This window comes from Magallana gigas, chromosome 5, assembly GCF_963853765.1.
Source record: "Magallana gigas chromosome 5, xbMagGiga1.1, whole genome shotgun sequence".
Classification (NCBI taxonomy): domain Eukaryota; kingdom Metazoa; phylum Mollusca; class Bivalvia; order Ostreida; family Ostreidae; genus Magallana; species Magallana gigas.
The window spans coordinates 48,985,183-48,996,395 of record NC_088857.1 but is presented as its reverse complement, the minus strand read 5'-3'; the positions used below and the strand labels follow the sequence as shown (position 1 = coordinate 48,996,395).

Here is an 11,213-nt window from a genome sequence, read left to right as displayed (position 1 = left end):
CAGAATATGGAATGTGGTTTTTTTTTTCTGTTTTGAGAATGTGTTTTCTATTCATTCAGTTTGACAATGTTAAACCTTCTAGACTGAAGCACAGTAAAACAAACAAAAGCCATATTGACTGGCATAAATGCATAAAAAGAATTTAGGTCTTTCGATTATTTTTTTTATAGATGAGTCATGTAGATTTTATATATTATACCGGTAATTTAAAACTGTCTAATAAAATCTTTCGGAAAATTATTCTGCCGTTAGGTGACATGTCCATATCAGATAAAGTCAATAATTTGCAAGATTTCATTTCATCAAATAAAATCGATAATTTAACTGCAAATATATAAACTTCCACTTCCTATCATTTTTGGAAATTACTATAAATTACTGCAATCATATTTGTTCCTTAAAGAAAAAATGATATTATACATTATATGAACAATACGAAACCAAATGTTTTACTTAAATGTAAACCATTAGGTACATGAATGCATGTATCAAATTGAGATACTTTTGTAGATGTGTATAGTGCATGCACATTTATTTAAGTATACCAAATTTACAGACATTTAACAGACTAAATTCAAATACATGTATTGTATTGTGTTTTCAAAGTAAACCATCATAAGTTCTAGTTCTAGAAATCAATAGTAATCTTTTTCATGACCAACAACATTTTAAAAAGTTCTAGGTTTAAATATAATGCAGATGAGAAATTGGGTTGTGTTGAATTGAAAATCAAAGTCTGTCAATATATATGTATCAATGATTCTTTATTAAATTTTCTCTTGTTTTCAAGGCAAAATCAAAAGGAAAGCAATATCCGAAATACGAAAATTATGCAAACTTCTATCAGTTACATGTACGTAAGCGTGTCAAACTTGTTTCGAATGGACAAAAATAAACTCAAACAAAAAATCTTTCAGAATTCAAAATATTCGTTTGAGAAATTAAACAAGATCTGGAGAATTTCAAATGAGCTCTGAATTTGACACACTTACAAAATATATTCTAATGATATTTAAGTATTATCAACATAGTGAGAAGCTTAAAATAATATGCATCATTTTTTCAGTCTTGGGACAAATCTGCATCCATCTTTTACACAATAATACATTCACACAAAGCCCATGACAGGTAGCTAGGGTTGATTTTCTGCACATTCAAACAACAGAATTAAAACATCTATTAAAGAGGAAATATCACATTTTTTAATATGATACAACTTTATACCATTACAACACTGTGAACCCCTCTCCATAGCACTTGCTGGCTATAATAAATACTCCAATGCTATATGTGTAGCAGATACAAATACATGTACTATATTGTTATACATATATATATCAGTCTCACACAAAATAGCGTCTATGGATATCAACACACTAAGCACTGACAAAATTTAACATTTCACATACCGGTAATTAGTGAAAAGGTACATACATGTATGTTGAATAGAACAATATAAAGAATATACTGATACTCTTAAATAAATGCATGAATTTTAAACAACGAATAAACAATTTTCAAAGTAACATGAATGGAGCAAGATTGAGAAGGTTGTTGAAGCTCACCAGAAAAAACAATCCTATTTCAATGCTTAAATAATCGCACATTAATGATTCTCTCTCTCTCTCTCTCCATTTCATTTCCAACATTCAGTATGTTTGTCTGTTAACCACAAAGATCAGCTTCAAATCCTGGTTGCTAACTTACAGTAATTAATATTAATTAAAAAAACATCATCAGACACATTCACAGGAGCCATTCTAACAAATAAACTAATTCCTGCCACATTTTTTTACAGAGCAAACAATAAAGATCACAATATTTGTCCATTGTTAATGCTCAGCTATCATCATTTTAAGCAGCGGTCAAAGTACATGGAACCGATGTAGCCGCCGCGCATAGACTTGGTGACGTTCTGTTCAAACAAGCGCCGGTTACTCTGGAGCACCTCAGCAGCTTCTTTGTTCAGTGGGTCCTCTGGGTTAGGTTCCTGATGAATGACAAAGGTCAAAAAAGTTAAAAGGTATACAAGGTCAACTTACACATTTATTACGATATTGTAAGCACTCCTTTGTTAAGATTGAATTTAGAGGAAAATGATGCTAAAATATTAAATGCTTTTAATAAATAATTTGATTGAGTGAATTTAGTAAGTCTAAGTTTAAGGTTTACTGCAAACATTGGTGCAAGAGGGTTAACTGAAACCGTTGGAGCATGAAAGCCAATATTCCCAGGAAACCGTTTCCAAAGAGCTTAAATTCATTATATCCATGTTCATTTTATTGATATCTGATAATCATAGCCACAAGTTCACATCTGTTTCCTTAATATTCAATTTTTGCTGCAGAGGGCTCCTTCAAAGTTGGGTCTTTTAAATGATCTACAGCATTTTGAAATGTTAGTCAGTGTACTGTAATTTCCTTACCAAAAATAAATACTGTAATCCGTACACAATAGAATTTATTGTAAGCACTGGCTTCCAGTCTTCTCTGTAAAACAAAATATGATATATAGATATAAAGGGTAATGTTGAGCTTTAACACTGTTACATTGACAAAAGCAATCATAATGTTTTCAAAATAAAGTTTAGACAATAATAATTGCAACTAACCAAAATAAACCAACATCAAATTATCATTAACACTACCCAGTAGTAATCAATCTTTTCAAATGATTTTCAACATAATGAGCGTAGTGTACCTGCATCCAAATTGTCAATATTGTGACCTTAACCTGGATAAGATATCACAGAATAACATCTACTGTAGAAACATATATTTTCGTTGGGTCAAAATTTCGTCGTTTTTAAACCAAACAAGATTTCGTTGGCATTTAATTTCGTCATATCGTAAACTTTTTGTATTCATTAATACCAGGGTTAAAAAATCGTCATGGATTTAATTTCTTTGATTTATATTGCCAACGAAAATAACGAAATTAAATCCTCAACGAATATTTCTGCTTCTACAGTATTTCCTTGCTCAGGTTTATTCTCAAACAAAAATTTCTTCTTAATATGGATTTGACAAACTATTTAACTCTGTATACTGTATACCAGAAGCTTCTGCTTTGATGCTGTTTGATTCTGTTATTCTTCCGTATTGCGTTATTTATAATACTGGCATTTGCCCATTTATATAGCTAGGACTTTGATTTTAGCAAATGTCTGCCGATTTTTTCTCTAACAACACTTAGATTTTGTTCTCATTATCAAAACGTAAGGTTTTCCTGTGCTCTGTATCTATAATTCATATCTATTATGATATTTATAATATCATTTCTTATTACGTTACAGTAAGTACTCGCTAAGAAAATCCAGTTTGAGGTACCTAGATATATATTTCCTATTATTGCCAACACAAGAGATTTAGAGCTGTTTTAACAAAGGCTTGGACTTTGGGCAGCATGTGTTCAACTATGATTTGATGAAGGCGGGGTTTACTCATGGTTAACTATCCATTCATTAACTAATAGTTATGAATACACTAAATGCAATGACATTTGTCTGACTTCATCCAAGGTTGTATATTTCAGTTGAAACAGTGTTAATTTCACCCATCAGAGCAGTTCTGGGGAAGAAAAAACTTTTTGATCTTGATATTTTGAGCTATGAATATTAATGAGCTTCTCTTAGCAAATTAAAAGAAAGGATGTCATATTTGAAAGCTTGTTTTGATGAGCAAACTTGATAGCAACATCCCATGAAAGTCCAAGCTCTTGTTAAAACAGCTCTAATCTACTATTTAGCATGCTCTGAAAATGAAGACATAGTAAATACATACCTTAGTATATTTAGACAGACGTTTCCCTCTAGATCAATATTGGGGTGATACACCATGGTTTCACACTTCACCTTTGGGGGGTCATGAGGATATCCTTGCAAGACTTTGAAGCTGAACACAAAGCGACCACCTCTGTAAAACCCCTGTAAAGAGTGTGTGCATAATTAAAGGAATGCTGGAGAAAACGTACCCATGAGAAAACGTACCCAGGAGAAAACTCCTAGGGTTATAAAAATCATAAATAACAGTTTTAATAGATATTCTGGGATGCAATGAAATAAATTTTGCAATAAACATTTGTATCATTTAATTGTTGCCTTTGTTTTTATATAACTACGTACATTAATTAATTTGACAATTGTGTTATATATACAAATGCAGACTTCGCCTGAGCAGTTTAATTAGTCGGCAATTAATCCATCAATATCAATGAAATCGTTAAAAAAATATTGATCGACATAATAGTTTTGATTGCAATATAATTTGGAGAACTTAATTAAATATGAGTATCTCGAGAAAAAAAAATTGAGAAGTCGATAGCGCGTTGTTTGTTTGTTTTTCTTCGATATATTATATGAAAAGCTGTTGATTTTTTTTTCATTGTTAAAATGTCCCTTGAATTGACACAACTTTGAAAGTCTCAAAGGTCTTATTACATTGAAATTACTAATATTTAAAGCAGAATACTTAAAACAAACATAATGAATTTATCAACCATTAAAAGATTAATTATGAAATATTTAGTTGAAAATTTTGAGCTCAAATCATGTCCAAGTCCTTTAGATATTTAATCGATAAATATAAGAAAACCCTTACGGGATCTATAATTTAAGATATTTATAAAATTTGTATATTCTTCTATATTTATTCATTAAAATTTGCATTAAAGTAGTATTTAAAACTAATTGACATGTCCAAATCCTTCAAATATTCAACCGATACATATATAAGAATTATTATTATTTGATTAAGATATCTATCAAATTCATATATTCTTCTATATTTATGCAGTAAATTAGTTATTAAAACTATTTAACTTTATGTTTATTATTTTTATAGGGTACGTTTTCTCAAAGAGAAAACGTACCTGGGTACATTCTCTCTTGGAGAAAAAGTTATGCTGATTCATAGTTAGAAAAAATTTGAGCTTGATATCACAGGCTGTTCTGAGTCTTATACATCTTCGCTAGCCAAAGGTATTTGATCCACACCGCTCCTCACAAACTCTTGGCATATCATGCTATCAAAAGTCAGGATTTTTTCCCTGGATTTTGATTGGGGTTTACTGACACATATCAACCAATCAAAAAATACAAAACATATCTGATTTAATAGATAGATTGAGTGCTTTCAGAGGCAATAATAACATCTTATTTATTACAATACAATTACACAGTATGTTTCATTTAAGATGACAGATTTAATATTTTTGAGAAATGCAATCAGTTCACTAGAAAGTCTTTCAACAGTTCACAATGGTCAAACAGGTTTCGATAAGTCCATAGTTCCTTACTCCTTCTCAATCCTATTGGGTGTTGCCAAAACAAAACAAAGTTCATCGCTCATCAAAACGCACACATATACATCACAAATGCCTTTCACTGGCACAGCTACATTACTATGTTTCTTCTTGATGGTGGCCTCAATGGTACGGAGTGGCCACTTGCAGATCTTTGACAGTTGGGGAATATGACAGTGGATCTTCCCATCAGGTGGATGAAGGCAAGAACATGTGTTTCTTCATTCATATTCACTTTCATGAAAGTTTTCACTTCACCAAAATTGTCTTTGTATTCAGCAATGGCATTGTTTCTTCAAAGATTGGATTTGTACTCTGTACTATGAACAATTTGATGACCTATGGACGGTCGTTAGAAGAAAAGTGCAGAATTAAAATCTCTAAGTGCTGCTTCTTCTTCATCTGGAGCAAATGTTCTGTTGTTATAAGCACCAACAACAGAGAATCTATCTCCAACACATTCACTGGTCCTCTGAGGGTTTTTTCTCCATTATTTTCGCATAGAGATCTTTTTCACTTGTTCCATGCTTCAGTGACTTTGCCAACTTTGGAGGACCTTGATGAATCCCAACAGCAAAAGCAATCTGAGTTTCAATATGCTGAGTGCCATGGAAAAGGCACCGAAGTTGTCCATTAAAGTCTTTAAAATAGAAACACGATGATGCCCACAATGGTCCAAGGTCCACCACTTTGTCTGTCAAACGGAGTAGAAGACATACATTAGATGTCAAGTATCTTTCTCCATAAAGCACAGGAATGTTGAGTACTAATTCCATAATCATCTGCCTACAGTGGAGGATTTTGATCGGTGATATCTTTTTCTGTAGAAGAATGTAGATTGAAAACACAAGGAGGGAGAAATAGTAGTTTTATTCCACTGGCAAATTCCATACAAGCAAGGCAGTCCATAGTACAGGAGAAAGTTTTTGAATTCGGCAGCCTTATAATGGGAAACTTCAGTCAAAGATCTCGGCAGTCTTGTGATGTAACTTGGTGGTTTGATGCTAAGAAGGCATTGGTCTACTTGCTGAATTTTTTAGTAGATGCTGAAAATGCTGTTCCTTTGCAACTTGTCAATCCATAAAGTCAGCAGCATCTTAACAACTCCAAGGAGGACACAATGCAATGAAAGCTTTCATTATTTGGTTGATTTAAAAATAGGATAGATCATGTGATGAAAAATTTCCTGACGTTTGATAGCACAATATACTAAGGGTTCGTAAGGAGCAGTGCAGATCAGAAACCCTTGGCTAGCGAAGATGAGTCTTACAGTATATAATGGCTCGATTTAGTCAGCTCCCCTTGTGGATCTGATATCAAGTCCTAATTTTACAGCTGACACCATGATGGTGATACTGTATATAATTGTACAATATTAACCAGTAGATAGTAACATAACAGTTATATTATATGGATCGAATGAGAGATCAGACATTTAATAGCCTGAGTCAAGTCTTCCCAAGTCAAGTCTTCCTTATATGGACATGTTTTGAACTACCAGTACTACCGGTATTTCTCGACATAAAAATCACAGCATTGTAGATTTCAGATTCTTACTTCTTTTCTTTTTTTGTGACACACTCATAAGACTTCATTATGAAAATTGTTGAACATGTCTAATTATTAGTAAATCTAATACATTTGTATTCATATATTATACATGTATATCTAAAGTATTTGCTCTCAGGAATTGTGTAAAAATATCACTTTATATAGGCATGTGCCAAGTGCAAGCTTACATATATAGATCACAATATGTAGTACATTTTGGTTGAAAGTCTTACTTCATCAGGAGATATTATAAGCTTGAAGTTCAGTAAATCATCTGGGTCAGGGAAATCTACTTGACACGTCTTTGGTAAATTTAATTCATTTATATCTGAAAAGAAACATTTAAAAGTTTTCATAAGCAATCAAGAATATCATGAATACAGGATAATGTTGACAAAATAACATGAAATCAATAATGAAAATTTTATGTTAATCTCCACATTAAAAGAAGCAAGTACCAGAAAATGTAAAAATAGCGACAGAAACATGTACCGGTACTACATGACGTACTACACGACCAATTTTCAACTGTAATATAACATGTTATACCATATATCAAAAATAGGGAAAAGCTGAAGAAAGACAGAATGTCAAGTTAGTTCTAGTGTTACTTCCTGATACATGTACTTTAAAAGCAGTTTATTGCATAAGCTATGTGTCTATTTCAATCTCAGAGAGCTTAGAATAGGCTCAAGTCTAAATTTTGAATTGATTTATCATTAGGACACAATCAAAGTTAGACTTCTAATGATTTCTAAGGTTCCTCCACATCTGTTGGTAAAAGCTCCAAAACTTCTATATTTCTTAGAGATATGAAATTTTTGCATGTATTTACCTTAAAATGACAGAAAATAGGTTCAATATGCAAGAAAAATCAAACTTTAAAAACTTTCTCACTGTTCATAAAAACAAAACTATTTGCAGAACTTAAACTCTGGACCTGCAGCCTAGTAAACTAAAGCTATATCAATTGCACTATAGAAATAGACACCCAAATACATGTATGACAATATAAACAGTTTCACAATGGGCTGAAATTGCCATGTTGCAACTTTCTGTCATAAAAAGTAAGGGGGCCTCAAGGGGCCTCAAGGAATCATAAGAGGTTTTTTTCAAATTCCATCACTAATTCTTATCCTTTTAACATGTTTAAGATTTTAAGCTTTTAGACGATTTTACTTGGACCTAAACCTCTGCTTTGAAAATTTAGTTCAAGATCATTGCTCATCTTTTATCTAGATCTATGCTCTATGGGTAAAATATGAGCCAAATTGGACCAAGGGGAGAAAATACATGTTTAATATAATCTATCTAGACAAGGATTTTACATCTGCTATGACCTTTATCTTTGGCAGAGTTCCTAGTTGACCTGGTTCAAGGTCACTGCACACCTTTACTGAAAGGTACAGTGTAGTAGAAGCCAGAGAAGGACAAGTGACAATATGCCAGGACAGGTGATGTTGGATGAAGACTGACAGACTAATCACTTTAGAGAACCCGCAGGGCTTGGCCCTTACAAATATGGTATTTTAACTTGTAAAAATACAAATATTCTTAACATATAATCTGTTATTTACCCTAAGCTATTTATTGGGGTTTGTTAGAATACATATTCTATATTTTGATAAATAGAAAACTATTGCAAGTAAAAATCTTCTTGTTTACAGAATATTTCATGCATGTAAAATCATTTCTTTGCAATGTATGAGTAGGTTGACTATTGAAGTTTGATATAAAAGATAAATATTTAAAAATAATTTAATTCTGGTTGTAACTCGCTTTCTGATTGGCTAAAGAATTATTTTATATTGTATAAAGAATGTTGCCTACATCATAGCAAGACTAACGTCAAAAATGTATTAATCCGCCTGACGTTATGTTTGAATTTTGTACAATTTGATGTCATTTAACGGTCAAATGACCGTTTTTATCTACAATTAATAGCAAAAAATTAAATTATAAGCAATGAATGCAATATTTATTAGTTTTTGCTAATATTTTGCAATATTATCATTTAAAATGGTTAGGGGCAGTTTACGCTTTTTTATAAACCGCTTGGCGGTTTATAAAGCGTAAATTGCCCCAAACCATTTTATATCGAATAAAAATAAAAAATATTTCATGCATTCCTTAAATGATAATATTGCAAAATCGAAATATATACTGGCACTGCACCAGTTATTGGTTAAAATTAAACATTTTCTTTTCGTATTTCCTTGTTCTTAATATTTTTGGATAAAACTTGACATATGTTAACTTAAATAGTGATTTCTTTGTTTATCCATCTGTTAGATTATATCATTGTTAAGAACTCAAAACTTATTGTTTTTGTGCTTTTTAGCACGCCCCGAATTCGCCATGTTTTACAATTTACTGTATCAGTTATCTACTTTGCGATAATAACCTGTACATGTTGATTTGATACTCTGCATAATGTACTTTGAATTATGACCCTTTTTGGGTCAGACTAAAGGTAGTAGGGTTATAATACATTAACAAAAATCATAAAATAATTTGTTTGTTACTTTGTTATCATACGGTAATACACAAAATCGTTGACTTTTCAATACACAATATTGTGCAATCAGGCGTTCAACTGCGCTATGAATCTCTTGAAGTTTAATAAATTCCTTTTGTTTGTACATGTAATATGTATTGATATTATGTCAAATCAAAGAAGGTAACGTATCACAAAGATGCAATTATCTAGTTTTAACTTATTACGCCACTTCCCCCACTGCTGAAAGTGCAAAGATGTAAATCAGCGGAAAACAATGATCATTCAATCTCATGGTTAAATCATATTTAAGAAAGTTTTCAAGCAAACTTACTTTTCTTTATTCGAAACAGACGACTGAATTGAAAAATCTCAGATAGTCGCGTGCTATAAACCCGAACTCTCAGTTTAGCCAATAACTGGTCTTAGCCGATAACTGGCACAGTACCAGTAAAGGTATCAATTAATTAATGAATGTATGTTTTAACCTTTCAAATAATCATCCTAATGTCAGTCTCTGAGGTGAATAACTCAAAACAAAAGTGATCAAATTAGAAGAAGAAGAAGAAGAAGAAGTAGAAGAAGAAGAAGAAGAAGAAGAAGAAGAAGAAGAAGAAGAAGAAGAAGAAGAAGAAGAAGAAGAAGAAATGTGATATAAAATAATACACTCACAGAAATGAGAAAATTTAATTTCTGGGATAAATATTTAAAGGTTTCATATATAGTTAGGTTATTATAATCTGTACATAAAATAATCTATTATTTTTATGTTGTTATTCATGTCATGAGTAATACGCAATATGATGTAAACCGATCACAACGAAAGGAGATCCTTTTCCGTTTATTATTACTTTAACTTTATCTCAGTACTCAATACGACACCTTTCTGTATACGTAGTTGTGCCGCTGAAGCCTTTTTCTGTGATCCTCTGTCGGGAGAATCAATTCCATCCTTTTTCTGTTGTTTTAAAGAAAATAGTTTTATCATTGTTTTAGTTTGTTGGAAAATGTTCTTCAACCGGAAATAGATTTTATATATACAGAATGCCGAGCCCGAGACACACACGCGCACCTGTACATGTATGATAAAATCTTCCACTTTCATGCCTCATATTAATTTAAAATAAGAATGTTATATTGATACCATTTTTGCAACACCATTGTTTTAAACAAAGGTTTAGTAAAAATTAATGCATAAATATTGTGTTGCATTACATGCGCGGATCTATGCATGCATTCTTTTATTTTAAAAATCATTTCGAAAAACCGTGAGGGGGCAACCCCCACCCTCACCCCACCCCACCCCGATGCTACGTCCATCATGAAATGTGTGAGAGAGAGGGAGAGAGAGAGAGAGAGAGAGAGAGAGAGAGAGAGAGAGAGAGAGAGAGAGAGAGACGGCCTAAAGCGAAATCCATTCGCCGATGATGAATTGGTTAAATTTTAACTCAGCGACATATTTTAGAATAACCTCATGTGTGATTGTGTTTGTTTTACTCGAAATCAGGTTGGATGGGGATGTTAGTTGGACTTTCCTTTCAGGGATTCATTTTATAAATCTGATTGAATAAATTATACACAAATATTGATGTCTACTGACGAAGGATCGAGTATAGGTGTTAGAATCGAAGCATTGGAAGGAGGGATGCTTGCTGTGAATTCGTAGGAAATATATCATTGTCATTTGGTATTTTATATCCATTTTTACGACATCCATACCATTAATTGATTTGCTTTAAAGACAATAAAATTTGGTAGACTAAATTTAACTTTTCAATTATCTTTTACTGTAACTCGAAATCTACACGTGCATGATTATGAAATTCAGCTGTTCGATTGTAGCATTTCTCTTATAGCATATCAG

At 32.0% G+C, this 11,213-nt stretch overlaps 1 protein-coding gene across 1 annotated transcript; it reads right to left on the bottom strand.

Annotated features, from left to right (window-relative positions):
* Positions 1-743: 743 nt before the first annotated feature.
* LOC105343214 (NEDD8-conjugating enzyme Ubc12) lies at positions 744-10,391 on the bottom strand. The gene is made up of 5 exons (XM_020073321.3): positions 10,232-10,391; positions 7,086-7,180; positions 3,783-3,925; positions 2,426-2,489; positions 744-1,990 (listed from the first exon to the last, which is right to left on the bottom strand). The coding sequence occupies exons 1-5, from the start codon at positions 10,335-10,337 to the stop codon at positions 1,850-1,852; spliced, it is 549 nt and encodes a 182-aa protein (XP_019928880.1). The 5' UTR covers positions 10,338-10,391; the 3' UTR covers positions 744-1,849.
* Between the last annotated feature and the right edge of the window lie 822 nt (positions 10,392-11,213).

Bases quoted from the DNA above. Each gene is read 5' to 3' on its own strand.
- LOC105343214 (XM_020073321.3), bottom strand. From the start codon at position 10,337: ATGATAAAACTATTTTCTTTAAAACAACAGAAAAAGGATGGAATTGAT. The intron at 2,490-3,782 runs GTATGTATTTAC...TTTGTTTTACAG, and splicing joins GTCTGTCTAAATATACTAAG to AGAAGACTGGAAGCCAGTGC. The intron at 1,991-2,425 runs GTAAGGAAATTA...GTCATTCATCAG, and splicing joins GATTACAGTATTTATTTTTG to GAACCTAACCCAGAGGACCC.